General features: G+C 45.6%; 1 protein-coding gene across 1 annotated transcript in view; it reads right to left on the bottom strand.

Annotated features, from left to right (window-relative positions):
- LOC122391360 (gamma-aminobutyric acid receptor alpha-like) overlaps positions 1-21651 on the bottom strand; it is a 30700-nt gene that overhangs the window by 1356 nt on the left and 7693 nt on the right. The window contains exons 3-9 of the mRNA XM_043385163.1: positions 19481-19545; positions 18722-18942; positions 18162-18244; positions 17721-17851; positions 17194-17347; positions 16136-16296; positions 5866-6075 (exon numbers count right to left, since the gene is read on the bottom strand). Of these exons, the coding sequence (XP_043241098.1) occupies positions 5866-6075; positions 16136-16296; positions 17194-17347; positions 17721-17851; positions 18162-18244; positions 18722-18942; positions 19481-19545 (1025 nt within the window). The remainder of the gene's footprint in view (positions 1-5865; positions 6076-16135; positions 16297-17193; positions 17348-17720; positions 17852-18161; positions 18245-18721; positions 18943-19480; positions 19546-21651) is intronic.

The raw sequence follows: 21651 nt of genomic DNA, 5'->3' as shown, positions 1-21651 counted from the left end.
CGCAAGCGCCGCCGTTTTTGGCACACCTGTTCGTGCATCTTTTCTGCACATGTTGTTAAAATTTCAGACTCAGGTCGCCTTAGGTCAGGTCACCAGGTCACGCCAAGTGACCTCACCTCAGAAAAAATAAGAATGCTCGTCATAGCTACACCGACTGAACGATTGCCTTGAAACTTTCAGCGATTGATAAGAGCAACATTGTCTATAAAATGTTTATCTCGGAATTTCGATATCGGTGACCTACGGTCAGGTCAATTTTGCGGCCTCTCCATTATAAGTCAATGGGAGAAAATTGAAAAGCGTCTGTTTTGCACGAACGCAATTATATACACTCTCAAACATCGAGATGTAGGTAAAATTGACACACTGAAACAGAAAATGGCAACTGTGACCCCTCAGTCGTTATGTCCCCGAGGTCATCTCAGGTCACGAACAGAATCTAACCGTTTTTCGCTAATAACTTCTGATAGAGGCGTGCTAGAGCGCTGAAAACGCCTTAGATGTGTTCGGCTCGACGTTGCGGATCGACTGATATGCAGCATGACCTTTTCCGGTCAGGTCATGACCTTGACCTGAGGTCAAATTTTCAAGTTGACTTTTCAAGGTCAAGTTATAGTTCATTCGACGCGTCTCGACGAGAGGAACACGATGCTGGCAACAATAGGATGTCATGGCTCTTTTGAGTCAAAAGTTATTGCCGAAAAAACGCTTTTCGTAAAAACGGCTATTTTTTATTTTTGCCCTCTGGAGGCTAAACCGTTGACCTGAGGTCAAATCTGAGAACATTATTCAGAAAGGTCTGTAAAATGGCTATCCAATGCGCTTTTCCGCGGCGCTGTAGCTCTATCGGTTCCCGAGATAGCCGTCGGCAGTTTCCAAAATGTTGAAATAGTCAACATTTTACCTTTGGTGACCTCTGGTGACCTGACCTTTGACCTGACCCAAAAGATGACTGAAGTGTTTTCGTCCTTATTTTGGACGTTCTTTTGATTGCCGCTTACCGCGTGTCGCTACGTGGCCTAGGACCCGATTTATACGGGGGAGGGGTGTTTAGACCCCCCCCCCCCCAGCCCGGCGCGGAATCTCAGAGCACCGGCCCGGCGCGGGTTAATTTTGCATTCATTTGTATACCTATATCAAGTGGAGTTATATAAACCTATGTAAAGGTATCGATACTAACATAAAGTTATCGATTGATTTTGATTTTGCTTGATGGATTGTACCATATTCCGATTTCATTCACCGTTAGGCACACTATTTCATTAACTTTAGCATTATGCTCCTTTCTACTGAGACATTTCTCTTCTTACCAGGACAGGCACGTTATATGATTATTGTTGTTAAGTGACAACTCTGGCGCTCATGTATAGACTTCGGAAGCTCATGGCCCTGAGTCTGCCATGACGGGTACTGCATTTATCTCATATTTCATCTTTGCGATAGCGCAGTACCACTCAAATGTGCTTATCGATGCTCTGTCCGTCTCGTGGGAGCATTATTGCTCATTTATCTGGTCGCGACAGTCGTATAGTATTCAGGGAACACTTGATGATTGCGCACCGTATTAGATACCCGCTAGTCGCCACTTTTGATTATTGTCAAAAATGACCTCGGAAAGGACTCGAGCTGTGTGTAAAACTGAACAGAAAACCGAAAACAATCATATTTTACTCAGGCACGCTAGTTGAAAAAATGAATGTTAGTATTTAACTCGCCTAAATAACTGAACCATGGGGGGAATCAATGAATGAAATGGCGAATGAATGCATATCTCGCAGAAGGCATAAGATCTGAACGGAAAAAATGAAAGCACCAGTTATCGATGTATGTTGAGAGCACACACGTACATACATCAGCGGTAGGTAAGGCATCAGTGGGTCATGACTCCGTGAGAGAATGCTATAATCTCGCGGTATAAATACTTTGCAATAATGTTTCCTTTGCCCAGAGCCACGACATGAAAAATACGACGGGCTTCTTATCCTTGTGCATGTAATAAGGTGTCTTATCCTTGCCTGAGTCTTACCCCCATCCGTCCGTATTGCTACCTACACATCCTGCATCTGCAGCCATCACAGAGTCTGATGGAGGGATGAGCTGCACGTACGGGGCCTGTCACTCCCCGTCAGAAGAGCTCGGCTTATTACGGGGTACGGGGCTGTCAGTCCCTGCCGGTGTGGCGAGCGGCAGCGGAGCGGAAAGTATCCCGTGTCAGACTGCAGCAGTGCATTTGCATTCTCTCGATTCTATTTCGCCCGGCTCCCCACACACAGGGCTCCTCTAAGCTGGCTCAGTGGAACACCAGTGACATCGGGCGGCGACAAAGGAAACTAGCGGACTGCAGAGGGCGGTCGGTGTATCGGCGCCCCTGCCCCACTGCCTCAGCCTGCACCGACGAGTCACCATAGGAATTTGCATCAAGGAGTGGTATGTAATTGTAGACGTAATCATATATGAGGAGAGCACATAGGCTTTTTTTAGCAAGCCTGTTCAACTTAACAATTCTACAATTCTGTACTTACAACAATTCTGCACATTCTACCAATACCTACCTCGTGTCACTCTGAGGGATCAGAGGACGTTTGAAAGCTGCGTCAATTCCTGCATCAACTAAAAATGTTATGCGTTTTATGTTAAACTTACTTTGCATCGCATGTCTTTTTCAATAATGGCTGTCGGAAAATGGACGAAGCTTTGTCGGAAAACGCGGTGTTTGAATTTCAAAACCCGCACGATGATCAAGTATGCATATACCTACCTTAACTGAAGATCTGATTCATTTTTCATTTTGGGATGGAACAGGTGCATAAAAAACATATTGATGACATTTTCCTCAAAATGCTAATGACGATAGCGTAACTATAGACCGCAAATGGCATGAACCGGCTAAATCAGCATCTTCCGAACATTCGTTCGCAAACAACATTCGCTTTAAATGTAAAGAGGTGCCGAGCCTAAACAATAAGTTCATATCATACACATTTTGATTGTGTGCACCAGGGATGCGGAGCCGGAGCCGGAGCCGGAGCCGGAGCCGCCGGAGCCGGCATATTTTGCCCGGAGCCGGAGCCGGAGCCGGAGCCGTGAAACAATATAGCCCGGAGCCGGAGCCGGAGCCGGAGCCGTCAAAAACGGGGCGACTCCGGCTCCTTTTCATAAGAGGAAACAATTATTTACCTAGTTCGGTTTGACAGTACAAGGCGTGAAATAATGTGGTATTCAAAATAGCCTTGTTATACAAATACAGAAGCAACGTGTACCCGGTGCGAGCGACTTTAGCGAGTGTCATTTGAGCGAACGTCATTTGAGCGAACCATTTTCAGCGAATGGCAATTCAGCGATTATCAAGTTCATCGATTATCAAATATAGCGATTATCAATTTTAGCGAAAGCTATGTTTCAGCGACATCTATTTCGTCGACTACAATTTGAGCGACTGTCAGTTCAGCGAAACATTTCATCGTCCTGTAACGGTGATTTTGATTTTTTCTTTTGCGAGCGTATGCGTACGAATGTTTCCGGAATTTCCCATGATTATCCGGAACTGGATGGCGGATGTCGTGCGTTCAAAGATCAGATATTGAGCTCCAAATTTAATGCTACATTTGTCAAAAATTCCAACGATTCAATTTCACCCCCCTACCCCACCCTGCTCTTTCTGTATTCTGTATTTATTAGATCGCCAACAGGCCCATCGCCCTTTTACTGACGAAGTCAGTTACACACAAGCAATACACAAGATGACAGTACCTACATAAGAATAAACGTTCGATAAAACAAGATCGATGAAAGTAAAGCACGTGAGTATGATGTAAAAGATCACATGAAAGTGCCTTGCGTAATTGTGAAGCCGATAGCGCGTGTTTTAAATGAGTATGAACTACCAGTAAAGAAGTCGGTGGTCGGGTCATGGAGCAAGAATGAGTTGCATGCAGCTGGGATCCTGACAAACAAACATCGTTGCACAGTGTTCACTCGCGCGCGCGGTGTGTTCCACAGAACCGTGCTCCTCGTCCTCCGTGCCGGTACGGCAAGACCGAACGCACCGACTAACACATCATTGTCCAGCTTCCCACGATGAATGTGGAATAAAAACATGATATTGTACTGTATGAATCTAGACTTGATGGAGCGCACTTTAAAATGTGAGAGTAAAGCCAAGTAGTCCAGGTCGTCAGAGCGCCTGTCAGAGTAACGAGCTAACCACATCAGAAACTTGTGCTGCACTCGCTCGAGCCTTGTCAGGTGAGATGCAGCCGCTCCAGCCCATATGACACAGCCATACTCGATGATTGAACGCACATGAGCGTAGTACGTACACAACATGGTTTTGTGATCAAAGGCGGCTCTGCTGTAGCGTCGAGACAGTTGCATACTACGGATAATCAGTCCTAACATCCGGTTTGCCTTGGCAACAGTCTGGTCAACGTGGGCGGCAAACGTAAGCTTCTTTGTCAATAATGGTGACCAAACGTTTGTTCAGAGATCAATATTGCTTGTGCTTTTTTCGCGAAATTGCCCCGCTTGAATTTGGATCAGTTCCCCATGTTGTAAAATTTGTTCTTGCCCCAAGCACCGTACGAATTTCCAGATATTTGGGTGAGGTCCCTGAAACATAGACTGGATTCCCCTGTGCCATCTCTCTAGTTTATTATTGGTCCTTGGCATTCCTTCCGTCGCCCTATCTCTCACGTTCCACATTTTCAATTCAAATTTTGCCCGCCTCCTTCCCCTCCCATGCACCCCTTGTTGGTCGTCCGATGTATGTACATATGTGTCTTCAAAATTCAAATGATGCGTAAAGAGGTGCAATAATTTCCGAAAAGTAGCAAATGATTGACTTTCGTCGCGTTCGGTCATTCGCTGTAACTGCATCGCTCAATTGGTATCCCAATGACCACCATATATTCGCTCAATCTGGTTTCGCTGATTCTGGTCCTCGCTAAAGTTGATAATCGCTGTGATTGAATTCGCCGACTTGACAATCGCTGAAAAAGTCAATCGCTTAAATTGATAATCGCTGAAAATGTTTCGCTCAAATGTCGTTCGCTGAAATGACGTTCGCTCAGGTGTCGCAGAACCCCGAGTACCAATCCCATCGCCTTTTTTCTTCCACCCGTATTTCATTGATGGCATAGGGGATGTACTGAGTAGAAGCCGGAGCCGGAGCCGCCGGAGCCGGAGCCGCCGGAGCCGGAGCCGCCGGAGCCGGATCATTTTACTCGGAGCCGGAGCCGGAGCCGGAGCCGCCATGACATTTTACCCGGAGCCGGAGCCGGAGCCGGAGCCGATTTTTGTCTCCGGAGCCGGAGCCGGAGCCGGAGCCGTCTGAAATTTCCACGGCTCCGCATCCCTGGTGTGCACCATCCCACTTTAATAGCAGTGTTACATCTCATGTGGTTGTGGCCAAGCCATTCAGACCATGTGTGCCTCTGCAATAACAGAAACTGGAGCTGCACTGTAGGAATTATTATCCACTTGCGCAGCATGCAAAATTACTGTCCTTAATTGTTTTCGACAAACATGAGTGGCATGGCTGTCGAAAAGGCCCACAAAACCAATAATTCAATCATATTAACAGAACGATATAAGTGGCATACTTACAACCCCAAATTTCATTTCTAAAACCCATGAATTACGTCATAATCTGGATATGCCAGTGGCTTCATGAGATAACGCTTCATGATTTATGATAAAACATTTATAAAGGATAACCATAAGCGTTAAATTGGAAGCCGACCAAGAAACGCTCGTATTTATGGTTAGGATAACTGACCACATCGTTCATACGACTGTACATATGGAATGAAAGAATGAACGCAAATGGAAAAAAGAAGACACACGAAATGATAGCTACATAAGCACCTGATGGATGTCTCTGGAGCCGATGTAGGTGCCCGTCCGGTGTCTCCAGACGTCCCCTGGCCGGAGCTCCTGCTCCTGCTCCGGCGAGAGCTCCTCCTCCATTAGCTCCTCGTCCTCCCATTCGTCCTCCTCCTCCTCCTCCTCCTCCTGGGACCTCCTCTCCTGCTCTGTGTTGGATTCGTCCAGCACTGGAAACTCGCCGCTCCCCACCTGTCCAGATAAACAACAAACGTCGGGCACAGTGTCATGCAGCAATCCGTTACGGGTTAGATTTTGTTTCATCGCCATTTGTTGCATGATATATAGTTCACAAACAGTAATTATAATCTTGCAGCAACTAAAAAGAAAGAATCTCTTCTGTTTTGACGCTCTTTGCAACTGCATATGTATTTGATCCTCATCCGTCTTGGCTTAGAGCATTTGCCATTATACCATTGTCTCAGCTACGATATCGGTCAGCTTAGATCATCCCCATTTTCTACCTAACGTCGGTAATAAAGGTGCGTTATGAGTCACTTGGACAGGCCGCTATTGGAATTGCCGGTGCCGACGAAAACACCAAGAAAAAACTCTAACTTCCCGTTTTCCGAGAGAAATTGTGTCGTTCTGGAAATACCAATATGCCGTTTTTCCAACAGGGAGCATATTGGGCGAGATAAATTTGTCAGCCACAGAGACACGCATATGAGAAACTCAGCTGATGACACCGCATGCTGTAAAAAAAAGTTTAGCATTTGGGGTACTAACGGCTGCTATTCGTAGCACCTTTTAGCGTCAAAAGAACCCTACGACGTATTTACAAAGAAGCATGGTGCTAATACTGTGCTAATGATAGCTAACATTCCCATCAAATATTATAAGTTTAGATCACCTATTCTTCTACTGAGCTTAACGTCTACTTCTGCTAGTACCCAGTCCATCAGTGAGTGCTCTTTCAAGCTGGATTTCTAATTAGAACCATTTTAAGTGTTTTAGAAGTTGGTAATGCTGAATATGGTGCTTACGTTAGTATCACAATAGAACCGGACATGCTTACAGAGGAAACAAATTTGAAATTGGCGCCAAAGAAAGTAGCTAAGCCCTGCTTTACAAATCTCTGGGAGTCTTATCACCAGCCCTTTAGCACGTTTTGACGGCGCAGAGCGATATGCGCATGCGCGTGCCAGCTGTTTCCGGCCACGTGTTGCGCCATTTTAGTGGAGTCCGTTGGTCGTGGTGGGAGTGTGTGCACGTGCTCCGGTATATGAAGTGAAATGAAGTGAAGTGAAGTGCTCCGGGCACATGCCACCGAGTGATAGCTCTGGAATGATAGCTTAAATCAGCTATTATCGGTGGAATCCGTCGTGCGTGGCATGGGAGTGCGTGCCCCTGCTCCGGGAGGCAGTGAGGTGGAGGGAAGTGCAGTGCAGCAGTGCAGTGAAGTGAAGTGAAGTGCTCCGGGGCCGGGTGGTACATGAGCATTTGCCACCGACACATGCCACCGACACCGACGTTGATCGACTTTGGTGAGTCTGACACGTTGTATCTTTTGACATTATCTTTATTGTTTAAGTGCTTCATATTCCGACTTTGGCAAATCGCGCTTCTTGGTCTGAAGGAAAGTTGTGTTGTTTGCGAAAATAGCTCCCAACAGAAAAAAAATCTTGGAACTGATCCAGTTTTTTTTTGCTCCAGGCATGGGGCCTGGTCAGTTCTTCCGTCGACTACCACTTACAATGGAGGACAACTACGACAACAACACGGGGTCTCCGGTTCCGTCTATCACTAAACGCCGTCTGGTCGTGGATGAGGTCGAACTTATGGCCATGAAGGGAACGTCGGTTCAACGACCCCCCCCCCCCCCCCGCCTCCCCTAGTCGATCTCGCGTTAATCGTCGGTCACTGCGAGTGTGCAGGTACACTGAAAACTAAAATGATTCCGGGGGGGGTGATATTAGGAGAATGGTCTAAAACGAAACCCCAATTATTCCCGTAATATACTTCAAGTAGCACCTTTTTGGCCTTAGATACCCCCAATATCCCAGCATGATTACCCTAATATGCCTGTTGGATGGCTAAGTGGAATCAAAATGATTATCTGGTTCTGCCTCCATTATTCTTACGAAATGCCTAGTGTATTCCCCTTGATTCTCCTCTATGCCCCTTTGATGCCCCCATAGCATAGTTCGGATGCTCCGTCTAAACCCGATCTATGCTCCTTTGATGCTATCTATATACCCCATTGATGCTCCTTTGATGCTTGCTATAAACCCCATTGATGCTCCTTTGATGCTTTCTATATACCCCATTGATGCTCCTTTGATGCTCTCTACATACCCCATTGATGCTCTCTATATCAGTGGGGGAAACTGTGGTCAAATCTTCTATTTTTGGAAGCCTTCCATTTTTGGAAGGACCTTCCATAAATGGGTATGCATTTTCCAAAAATGGAAGGCTTCCAAAATTGGAAGGTCTAATCTCAGTGTTCCCAACTGTGATTCACATTCTTTGATTTAAGTTACGGCCTTTTTAAATGTGTAACATTAATAGTTGATTTTGCCATTTATGATCATTGATATAAGGAGAAGCAGCAGTGCTAGTGTTGGTAATACAGGCATGCTATGTCAATGTACATAGTGATATAATAGCATGGTGTCCTGGCGCACTGCTCTCTTTTTCTACTTCTAGAGGACACATAGAAATTCAGAAGAGAAAACAGCTGGTCAATAACCAACCAGGAGGAACACAGCTATAGCCCTGACAAAAAATGGTTTAAATTAAACTTACTATTCCTCATATAAATTGAAGATTCATGCTCCTTCGATAGAAAGTAACACGAAAAACGGCGCAGCAACGCCTATTTAATTCGTCCCATATTCCGGAAAAAAACATTGAAAAATGACGAGACCTCCACCCAAATGTTTGGCAAAAGCCTTAAAAAATTGAAATCAACCACACAATATGCTAATAAATGCAGAAAACGGCAACAAATACAAGTTTTACTCGCCACTACACTCCCGAAACCGCCGCACTCTGTCCAGACAATTCCGCACTGTAAATAAAGTCGGCGGTATCGAACAAGCATGGCCCGTCACTAAAGTACTTTTAAGGATATTTACTTTTCGTTTTTGATGCTTTTTGCTTACAAAATGTTTGATAAAGTCTTATAAAACCATCGTTTGTCGGTAAATTTTTGTCAATTTTCCACGACTCATTACTTTGAAAAATTACCTAAAATACATCCACGCTAGGATTTAGGCATCCACGCTAGATTATGGACACTTCACTATGGCGAATAGAAAGCGACCAGGGGCGATAGTCGCATTTGCCTCATGTTCGGCGGAAATCGGTAAGTTCCAACATATGCGCAACATTTTCTATATTTGGGTACGATGACGTCGTCAGCGTACCCATTTTTGGAAGGTGCGTACCCATATATAGAAAATCCTTCCAAAAATGGAAGGCTTTCTAAAAATGGAAGATTTGACCACAGTTTCCCCGACTGATATACCCAATTGATGCTGATTTGATGCTCTCTATACACCACATTGATGCTCCTTTGATGCTCTCTATATACCCCATTGATGCTTCGTTCCGCAGTTGCGGATCAAGGGATGGGCTCGCGGGGTCATGTTATTCCTCGTGAGATCCCCATGAGATACCTAGCGCACTGATTTCTTTACCCACACAAAGGTAAGAGACGCCATTTATGTAACCACCTTCGGCTTCGCCCTTCCTCTGAATTTCCTGGATCCGCCCATGCCATCGACGCTCAGCCACACCAACAGCAACCACATACGCTTGTGTGTATAAGAAAAACGTTCTGTATTGATTGGAAAGACAACTGCCTCTGCATTCATATCAAAATCACAGCTTCCTAGCTGCCAAGAGACATTCAATTTATACTATCCATATTAAACATACGTCACGCACACGCCTCATATAACAAATGCCATATCACATGTTGAGATCCAGGCTGTAAAAAACACATGACACACGAGAAGCGCCGCTGGCTCTTCTACAATGACCGTTCCCTCTTACGAAGGAGTCGCAAAACAACCGGTGCCCCTTCAAATGGCGTGGTTTTTCCCACCTTTGCTACACAACGAAAGTTGATCGTGTGGCTCCTACGAGCTCCCCCTCCTTGACCTCAAGAAAGTCCGACAACGTAGCCCAGGGGCTACCACAGGATGTCAACAGGCCCGCCCATGCCACTTGTGACCCCTTTCCCTGTGGGGCGGGCCATCACGTCCGTCTCCATCATCTCCGTCTATCACTCCGTCTCCACTCCGCCCCTGGGCTTACCTCACTGCGCGGGCACACTATGCTGTCAGCACCGACAGATTTTTCAGCGCGTCCGCCGTCGCTGTTGACTCTGCCGGCAGCCCCATGATGTCGTGGACGATGAACCACATCGTGGAGCGCGATGCACGGGACACTTTCTGGTTGAAGACGTAGTGGGCGACCCCGAAGAGAAGGAGTGCCTCTTCAAGGCACTGGGCGCTGGCCACCACTGTTTCTTCGACCACGATGTCGAAACTCGTCTCCCGCTCGTGTATCAGGGGACGTGTCATCGTCGTAGGCTCAATAAGGCTCAATTCCAGCCTAAAAATGGCACCACTCGCAACCACACAGCACCCAACACCGCTCTTCACTGATCACCGGAAATGGCGGAGAAAAATGGCGGACCTTTGGCGCGTTCCTGATGCTTCCAACGAAGAATCATTGAGGAATAATATGGTTCTACTCGGGTGATATCAAGAGTATTTTGAAAGAATCAGGCAAAGGAAGCATAACAGAAGAATATGAAAGCATCTCAAGGGAATATGAGCCTCCCTGTGATTCCGGCAAGATACCCTCTGGGCAATGAAGGGGATATTGCAAGAATAGATAGAGAATCATAAAGGCATAACTATCAGCGACTGGGGTATCAACAGCATCTTATACGCACGGAATCATGCAGAATCATTTGGGGTATCAATGGCATAATATGGTTCTCACAGGGTGATATCAAGAGCTTATTAAGAGAATCAATAATTCATGGACGACGAGGGAATATCATGGGAATATGAAGCCAATTGCGATTCCATGAATATACCCCATAAGCATAATGAAGAGATCAAAAGGGAATAATTGGGGTATAGACTTCAATGATCAGGGCATCAGGAGATTCATTTTGGTTTTCAGTGTATATGAGCGACCTTTCTTTATTTCCCGTGCGTTTGTTTGTGTATATATTTACATTTGTTTTTCATGCAGATGATATGAAGTGTTAATAAATGTTCCATTATTATTTTTTAATTTTATAATGTGTTGGATGCTTGAAAGATGCACTTACACGGGAATATTGCAGAATGCAAAACACAATCATTGAGACTTGTAATTATCACTTATCTAGGATATAACCTTTTTTCCACGTCTTTTCGGCCTTACACAATTTCCTTTTTGGTAATTGATTAGTCCTTTTTGCAGTATAGTGAAAGTATGTGCTGCTAAAGAAAGCAGTTTTTGCGAACTTTTCATGCAGCAGCTTTAACTAGTATAGATATTCTACTTTCAGCCCCAATGCTTTCGTTAGCATTATTCTACTTGTCGTGGGGTAACAATAGCGCTAAAACGGTTCATATGTGAGTACGGAAGGTACTAACTGCATGCTATTCTTAGCACCTTTTAAAGTTTAGCACCGCTAGGGTACTGAAAATTGGTCTAGCAGGTGTAGGGTACTACATTTAGTACACGGGTGCTAAACAAATATGGGTACTTATATTAGCACCTTGATACTAAACTAGATCTCAGTTAAGTACGAATAAAATGCTTAGCTTAGCACCGCTAGGGTACTGAAAATTAGTCAATTGAAAAGTACCTCTATGGTGCTAAACTTTTTTTTACAGTGTAGCGGTGCTAAGCTAAGCATTTTATTCGTACTTAACTGAGATCTAGTTTAGTATCAAGGTGCTAATATAAGTACCCATATTTGTTTAGCACCCGTGTACTAAATGTAGTACCCTACACCTGCTAGACCAATTTTCAGTACCCTAGCGGTGCTCAACTTTAAAAGGTGCTAAGAATAGCATGCAGTTAGTACCTTCCGTACTCACATATGAACCGTTTTAGCGCTATTGTTACCCCACGACAAGTAGAATAATGCTAACGAAAGCATTGGGGCTGAAAGTAGAATATCTATACTACACTGTAAAAAAAGTTTAGCACCATAGAGGTACTTTTCAATTGACTAATTTTCAGTACCCTAGCGGTGCTAAGCTAAGCATTTTATTCGTACTTAACTGAGATCTAGTTTAGTATCAAGGTGCTAATATAAGTACCCATATTTGTTTAGCACCCGTGTACTAAATGTAGTACCCTACACCTGCTAGACCAATTTTCAGTACCCTAGCGGTGCTAAACTTTAAAAGGTGCTAAGAATAGCATGCAGTTAGTACCTTCCGTACTCACATATGAACCGTTTTAGCGCTATTGTTACCCCACGACAAGTAGAATAATGCTAACGAAAGCATTGGGGCTGAAAGTAGAATATCTATACTAGTTAAAGCTGCTGCATGAAAAGTTCGCAAAAACTGCTTTCTTTAGCAGCACATACTTTCACTAGTTACTGCAAAAAGGACTAATCAATTACCAAAAAGGAAATTGTGTAAGGCCGAAAAGACGTGCAAAAAAGGTTATATCCTAGATAAGTGATAACTACAAGTCTCAATGATTGTGTTTTGCATTCTGCAATATTCCCGTGTAAGTGCATCTTTCAAGCATCCAACACATTATAAAATTAAAAAATAATAATGGAACATTTATTAACACTTCATATCATCTGCATGAAAAACAAATGTAAATATATACACAAACAAACGCACGGGAAATAACGAAAGGTCGCTCATATACCTGCACAGTGCACACTCGCAGTGACCGACGATTAACGCGAGATCGACTGGGGGAGGCGGGGGGGGGGGGTCGTTGAACCGACGTTCCGTTCATGGCCATAAGTTCGACCTCATCCACGACCAGACGGCGTTTAGTGATAGACGGAACCGGAGACGTGTTGTTGTCGTAGTTGTCCTCCATTGTAAGTGGTAGTCGACGGAAGAACTGACCAGGCCCCATGCCTGGAGCAAAAAAAAAACTGGATCAGTTCCAAGATTTTTTTTTCTGTTGGGAGCTATTTTCGCAAACAACACAACTTTCCTTCAGACCAAGAAGCGCGATTTGCCAAAATCGGAATATGAAGCACTTAAACAATATAAGATAATGTCAAAAGATACAACGTGTCAGACTCACCAAAGTCGATCAACGTCGGTGTCGGTGGCATGTGTCGGTGGCAAATGCTCATGTACCACCCGGCCCCGGAGCACTTCATTTCACTTCACTGCACTGCTGCACTGCACTTCCCTCCACCTCACTGCCTCCCGGAGCAGGGGCACGCACTCCCATGCCACGCACGACGGATTCCACCGATAATAGCTGCTTTAAGCTATCATTCCAGAGCTATCACTCGGTGGCATGTGCCCGGAGCACTTCACTTCACTTCATTTCACTTCATATACCGGAGCACGTGCACACACTCCCACCACGACCAACGGACTCCACTAAAATGGCGCAACACGTGGCCGGAAACAGCTGGCACGCGCATGCGCATATCGCTCTGCGCCGTCAAAAGGTGCTAAAGGGCTGGTGATAAGACTCCCAGAGATTTGTAAAGCAGGGCTTAGCTACTTTCTTTGGCGCCAATTTCAAATTTGTTTCCTCTGTAAGCATGTCCGGTTCTATTGTGATACTAACGTAAGCACCATATTCAGCATTACCAACTTCTAAAACACTTAAAATGGTTCTAATTAGAAATCCAGCTTGAAAGAGCACTCACTGATGGACTGGGTACTAGCAGAAGTAGACGTTAAGCTCAGTAGAAGAATAGGTGATCTAAACTTATAATATTTGATGGGAATGTTAGCTATCATTAGTACAGTATTAGCACCATGCTTCTTTGTAAATACGTCGTAGGGTTCTTTTGACGCTAAAAGGTGCTACGAATAGCAGCCGTTAGTACCCCAAATGCTAAACTTTTTTTACAGTGTAGTTAAAGCTGCTGCATGAAAAGTTCGCAAAAACTGCTTTCTTTAGCAGCACATACTTTCACTAGTTACTGCAAAGAGGACTAATCAATTACCAAAAAGGAAATTGTGTAAGGCCGAAAAGACGTGCAAAAAAGGTTATATCCCAGATAAGTGATAACTACAAGTCTCAATGATTGTGTTTTGCATTCTGCAATATTTCCGTGTAAGTGCATCTTTCAAGCATCCAACACATAATAGAATTAAAAAATAATAATGGAACATTTATTAACACTTCATATCATCTGCATGAAAAACAAATGTAAATATATACACAAACAAACGCACGGGAAATAACGAAAGGTCGCTCATATACCTGCACACTCGCGGTGACCGACGATTAACGCGAGATCGACTGGGGGAGGCGGGGGGGGGGGGTCGTTGAACCGACGTTCCGTTCATGGCCATAAGTTCGACCTCATCCACGACCAGACGGCGTTTAGTGATAGACGGAACCGGAGACCCCGTGTTGTTGTCGTAGTTGTCCTCCATTGTAAGTGGTAGTCGACGGAAGAACTGACCAGGCCGCAGGCCTGGAACAAAAAAAAAACTGGATCAGTTCCAAGATTTTTTTTTTCTGTTGGGAGCTATTTTCGCAAACAACACAACTTTCCTTCAGACCAAGAAGCGCGATTTGCCAAAGTCGGAATATGAAGCACTTAAACAATATAAGATAATGTCAAAAGATACAACGTGTCAGACTCACCAAAGTCGATCAACGTCGGTGTCGGCGGCATGTGTCGGTGGCAAATGCTCATGTACCACCCGGCCCCGGAGCACTTCACTTCACTTCACTGCACTGCTGCACTGCACTTCCCTCCACCTCACTGCCTCCCGGAGCAGGGGCACGCACTCCCATGCCACGCACGACGGATTCCACCGATAATAGCTGATTTAAGCTATCATTCCAGAGCTATCACTCGGTGGCATGTGCCCGGAGCACTTCACTTCACTTCATTTCACTTCATATACCGGAGCACGTGCACACACTCCCAGCACGACCAACGGACTCCACTAAAATGGCGCAACACGTGGCCGGAAACAGCTGGCACGCGCATGCGCATATCGCTCTGCGCCGTCAAAACGTGCTAAAGGGCTGGTGATAAGACTCCCAGAGATTTGTAAAGCAGGGCTTAGCTACTTTCTTTGGCGCCAATTTCAAATTTGTTTCCTCTGTAAGCATGTCCGGTTCTATTGTGATACTAACGTAAACACCATATTCAGCATTACCAACTTCTAAAACACTTAAAATGGTTCTAATTAGAAATCCAGCTTGAAAGAGCACTCACTGATGGACTGGGTACTAGCAGAAGTAGACGTTAAGCTCAGTAGAAGAATAGGTGATATAAACTTATAATATTTGATGGGAATGTTAGCTATCATTAGCACAGTATTAGCACCATGCTTCTTTGTAAATACGTCGTAGGGTTCTTTTGACGCTAATAGGTGCTACGAATAGCAGCCGTTAGTACCCCAAATGCTGAACTTTTTTTACAGTGTACCGACAACGGCAAATGTAGGTATCCACACATTGTGTGGTCAGTGTGCTGTCTGATTCGCTGATTCACTAATAGCCACTAATACCAGCTTCAACCATTGGAGACAAACCGGGGAAGGCCACTCTGGCAAACGTCAGAGCCGTATATTTCTAGACGTTTTCCGAAAACCGAGACTCTGATTTAGGCACTTGACCATCCTGGCGGCCAGATTGACGCTGCATTGACACTGCACGAAGCACGACAAAGGCATTTATAACGCGACAAATAAGTTCCTAAAATTCGTATCAGTACTCAAGAATCAGACCGTCAAAGCTGCGAGCCATCGAAATCATTTCGTTCACAAGGGCAGGCTGATATTTTATCAAACAAATAATATTTTGCGTCAATTTTCATTTAGTCTGGAACGGGGAACGCCCCAGTTTCATGTAGCCACCCAGGCATTTAGTTTCGCTGCATTTCGTTTTTCTTCAGATTGGTTTTAAGTTGTTGTGTAAACGACCTACAAGCTTATTTGCTTTTGCACGAGCTGAGAGCTGTAACTATTCACTAACAGCATGCGAATCGATAGTTGATTGCTCTGCAGAGTGCACAATAGCCTGAGCCACAGACTTCTCTATATATAGAGATATAGAGAAGTCTGTGCCTGAGCCTATCACGTGCCACACTTTCGCCCACCTTGGTGAAAAAGTGGACTCCGGCGAACTCCAGCAGCGTGGCGATGACGAACGCAAAGCTGGCGAAGAGGAACCAGTCCATAGCAGTGGCGTAGGAGACCTTGGGCAGCGAGATGCGCGAGTCTATGCTTATTGTGGAGAGCGTCAGCACAGCAGTTATCCCTGATGGATCCAAAAACAAGTGTCATTAGTTACTGGTAAGCATCAATCAGAGCGTCATAGCTCTTCTTTGTATGCTTTCATGTGCTTTTACCAGTCGGAGCTGTGTAGTGGGTAGTGGGTACTGGGAAAGATGATCTGCATAGCGGAAAGGCTACTCTAGAAATTCCCCCGAGAGAACAGCGCTTACACATTACGGTTTTCAAGCTCTGTTTCGCGAAGACCTCTCATGTGTTTATGTGTCAATTGCTTGTAGATTTACTTGTGCATAGATAACATAAATAATGATTCATGATTCATGATTCAAGTTCATGACATAACATGATTCATGTTATCCATTCCTTATTAACTGCACTGATATACGCTGAATTGCTTATAATGGTCACTCAGCATTAGCGTTTTGTTCCTTTCAATAACTGACAATAGAAACATCTTTTGTTCTGTTTGAGTTTCTTTACGTTCGGACCGAACGACCAAGACATTGTGGCATTGGGCAGAAGGCCTAAATTGGGACATTCGAGCTGTGTTTGCTCAGAAACACATAACGTCCCGAGTTTGCAGAGGACAAATAAAGCGGGGATGTTGAAACAGCGTGAGAATGTCATTCTGGAAGGTTGTGGGCCATCGTGTTCGGTGTTTAACTGTTGTGACCCCTTGCTACGTTAGACTTACAGGCTTCACTCTCTACAGTATTGCACCGAAAAAGCATAGCTGGATGCATTAAAAGGGGCTTCTCCGTCACGTACTTAAAATGCACGGGTTCCCAGAAGCATCAACATCCAAATGTTCTTGCTAATTATACTACCGCGGATGACGAGCGACCCAACAGCTACCACAATTGCTCAATCACTAATGCAATCGCTAATTAACAAGTTAGGCTTTTCGGGTGTTTTGACCCACCTAGGCTGACCCGGTCAGCGGTCGCCTCACGGTTGATCCAGAAGGACACCCAGGAAAGCACCACGATCAGAGTACACGGCAGGTACACGTTGATCATGAAGTAGCCCGTGTGTCGCTGCAGGTTGAAGTTGACTTGGAGGATGGAATATTCCTCCTTGTGGCGACTTCCTGTGGCAAACGGGTGGTGAGCGTTATATGGTGATTATTCTGGAAGTAGAGAATCGACATTTTTATTGAGTGCTGCTTATATCACAAACATGTGAGCTAGAATAATCTTACATGCAAAACATGGAGCAACCTAGATAACTGGTTATAAACTTTCTCATTTACTGTTTGGATGACTCTTGTTTGGAGGTCAATAATCTATCTTCTACAGTGCCTACGCCTTTTATTTTGACTGGGAACGGACTTGTTGATACCTTTCAATCACATTTCCGGGATCATTTATTGCGATTAATGCCTGCAACCGTGTTTTTGTTGTTGTGTAAGCTGTAATTTGGAGTACTGCGCTACACTACACGCCACACACCCTTCCTCTGTACGGTGGCATTCCGGAACGGGTACGAGATGAGGTCGAACTGGGACAGGTAGATGCCGCGGGCCAGCCGCACGTTCTCGTGATCCCATTCGTAGATCACATCGTGACTGGTGTACGCGTCTGAAACAAAACGATATGGTGCCTGCCTGAATGTATGTCAATCGCGATACTGAGCTCAATTGTTTTACTTAGAAATGGATTTTAGCATACGAGTAGGGCTAAGTATATGATTAATTTGGACCAATGATCCATTTCCCATTTTTATAAGTAAATATATTGCGCGATTGAAATGCTTGTACCTAACGTATCACGCATCGCAGGCAAGTTAACGCCGATATTAATACCCACGTCACTTATTTCGACATAACAGAGTTCAATGCATTGTCAGAAATTCCAACTTACAGACTTATTTGTTTTCGGCCAAACTTACAGCTTCCTATCACAAGCGGGCAGGTCTGCTTATCCATGGGGAAATGTTGCAGCAGCATCGGGCACTTGGCCTTAATGGTCAGTCTGAAACATCCACATTAAGGTCACTGAGAGGTCGATGATCGATACAGGAAATGATGGGTGCTACCGCCTTCACGAGTCATTGCAACAACAGCAACATCTCGCTAACAAATCGCAAGCTGCTTCCAGTAACCCTTTTACCAGAACGAAGTTTACGAATCCTACTACAAAACAGGTTGTGTTTTTATAAGCGACTAAAGATCAATCGCAGGCATTTCCTGCACCCAGGCCAAAATAGTTTCATTTAGTGCTGACGCCGAACTACTGAGCGGCTTTTACTAGCTCAGCAGCAAAAAACGACATCGATAAGCTCGGTTAAGCGCCAACCGACCGAAGGATACAAAACCTCGACAAAGAAACGCTTCCGATGAGCGATTAAAACGTCGGCTCTTTGATGAGTTCCGCAGAAGCCCTAAACAAAACAACAAGGGCTGATAAAGGAGAATCTAAAGAGCCAAGCACGGGTAAACGAGCTCTCACCGCATCGAGTAGAGTATGACGCCGTTGCTGCTGAGCCGAATGAGTTTGTTGGGTCGTGTGATCGTGTGCACATAGCTGCCGCGACCGTTCAGGAAGTAGGTGTCTGGTTTCCAGATGCCCTCGAGCATTTTGATGCTGAGACTGAGCTGGTCGATGGAACTGTTGAATGTCAGCCGCTGGTCGCGCCACATTTGCCGAAAGTAGCAGTCCATCGAGTACTCCTGACGACGGCAGAGAAAATAGATAACGGGAACGAAATTTGAACGTTTATACGAGCATATTTGATTCAGTCGGACAGCAAAAAGGAAAGTTATCGGATGATAAAGCTGTTACAGCAATAATGCAAACGATCGATAATGGGCAAGAAACGTATTTCAGATTTTTTTTTTTGCTCCCGAATGATTCAAGGAATCCTCCTGACCCATACCAGTAATGCCACGAAGCGCCCCTCCAATCAGACCTTTTCATTCGCCCCATGGTTTCAACCACCCCAGCCGCGCTGAGCCAGCGGCCTCGCCGGATTACTGCCGTCGGCGCATCCATCGATGGGGCAGATGGTCCGTAATTGCAGCGGGACCAATGGTCCCATGGACCAGTGATATCAGACTAAAGACCTGCGATTATCAGCCCGGACATCAGCAGGCTGAGATTTTGTTAGCAGATGGGTTGGTCACGTTAGATGTCATGTTAACTGGGCACAGTTGCTATATTCTTGCAGGAATATCAGACTTGTTGGGAACGGGTCGTCAACAGTCTCACCATATCCAGCTCCGAGATTGGCCCCATGCTCCGAATCAGGATGTTGGTCTGGACGCGTGTTGGGCCTGAAACGAAACAAATCCGTGGTAACTGGTTCCTGACATATTGTACATGATAGCTGAATAACTTTTGGTAGAGTAATGCGTTCCGTCGCTGTGAGTTTACAGTCGCGAGGAAAGATGTAGGAATAATATACGGCATTGATTATATTCTTTAGATAAAGAACACACACACAAACATGCACACAAACACACAAACAAACACACACCACACCCGGGACGGCGACGTTCCGCTCCATCAGGCTGGCGCGGAGTCTGGAACACTTCCCCTGATCACATGGCACCAAAATCAGCCTGATGTGCCGGTGTTCCGCTGTGAGACGTGCTGACGGGTCGGGGCCCGTCATTCTCCAGGCGTTGATCGTCCCACCGATCGTTCAACATCGATTGTGTTCTGCCATCGGCGGGGAGCGAGCTCTTGCCCCGCCCACTCGGGTCACCCCCGCGGTCCCTGCAGTTTCTGTGGAGGCTGAATAGACGCCGCCCTCCTCTGTGTCCCTCCTCTTTCTCTGTATCTCCTCCTTTTCTCTGTCTCCCGAGAGTGGCTCCTCTTGTGCCCCCGGGGCTGCCGGGGACCCGCGGGGCAGCCGGCCCTGTCTATGCATTGTGAGATATGCGGCCCTCAGGGATGCTCGGAGAATAGAAGATGCTCTGAAAGGATTATTTACGCCCTTGTACAGACTGGTGCCTTGAAATATATATTCGGTTACGCGTAAGACTTTCAAGGCGTGCAAAGCTTTGGCGCGCAACACAATAAAACTTAAATAGCCGTTTTCACGACGGGCTATCCGGCGAATGCACCTGATTTGACCAAATCTGCACCTAATTTCTTTTACAGCAAATATCTTCATTTTATGAATGTATTTCAGTGTTTTAATCGATGATGCTCTCTGATAATATGACAAAGCAGGCATATAAGCAATTAGTGCAACCCTAGCTGATAGCTGCTAAGAGACACACTGAACCTGATTTGACCAAATCTGCACCTAATCTGTACCAGATGTGCACCAAATGTGTACCAGATGGCCGTCGTGAAAACGGCTATTATCAATTTCTATCCTCGGCTCGTACTGCTTGCATAATTCAGATGACGTCTTTATCGGTTCGGGATCTTATTCATTATTATTGCATGAACACTTTCGGTTCGACAGAGCTTACACGACGGAAAACCCGCAGATGCAGCGCTTATCCCTTCGATTCACTCTCCCGCTCATAGATGTCGCACTAGGCGCGTCCCTGGCAGTGTATACTGTCCCGTACGGCTCGACTGACTCGAATCCCGCCGACATCAACATGCATCTTTTGTTGATGAAGGAGTGACAATTTTGCACATGCATGGATGCCATCAGCTCAATGTAATTGTGAGCTACATAATGTTATCCCACCGTGATGTATGCTAATCCATCGCGATGTCATATTGATATGTCGTGCCGCTGCTCTTTGCCAGGTAATTACACTATCACGGGTCGGTACAGGTTCGTGTTGTCGTGTCAATAGTGGACAAATGGAGAAGGAAAAGAGAAATAATAATGGTAATAATTATTGCCCTGTCATTGTTGGCCAATATTTGTAGCAGCTTACCCACTAACCAGGTTTTGAAAGCGTAAAATGATCAATTTGTTTTATACCGGGGAGTCTCGTTAAATTTGATACTTAACATTTACAACAATTGAGCTTGCTCTTTTTACACTGTCACCTTAATTTCTTAAGTTTTGCCCCTTCCACATTTCATCACATCAGCCATCACAATCCATGCCTGCAGTTTTCTCCAGACCCTACGTGCGCTGTATGTCAATGCAGGCCGGAGATCAAGCACAGACGCAGCACAGACGGCCGATCGGCGTGCGCCGCGGCGCGACAGATTGCTGATAATACGGTCAGGCAGCACCGGGAGCCGGCGGCGGGGGCGGGGGCGGGGGCGGGGGCGGGCGTTCATTAGGTAGTCGTGTCGTGACCATCGGTGCCGCTTCACGCCTCGTTTACGTTTCTGGCGGCTGGTGAGCAGGCCGTCCATCGGGGTCAGAGATGAGCAGACGGAGACGCAGAGACGGAGACGGGAGACGGGAAACGGAGACAGAGACAAGGAGACGGGGAAGAGAGAGGGAGACGAGA

This window comes from Amphibalanus amphitrite, unplaced genomic scaffold (assembly GCF_019059575.1).
Source record: "Amphibalanus amphitrite isolate SeventyFive unplaced genomic scaffold, NRLGWU_Aamphi_draft 000434F_arrow, whole genome shotgun sequence".
NCBI lineage: Eukaryota > Metazoa > Arthropoda > Thecostraca > Balanomorpha > Balanidae > Amphibalanus > Amphibalanus amphitrite.
The sequence above is the reverse complement of the archived record's forward strand: the minus strand, read 5'-3'. Positions and strand labels throughout refer to the sequence as shown.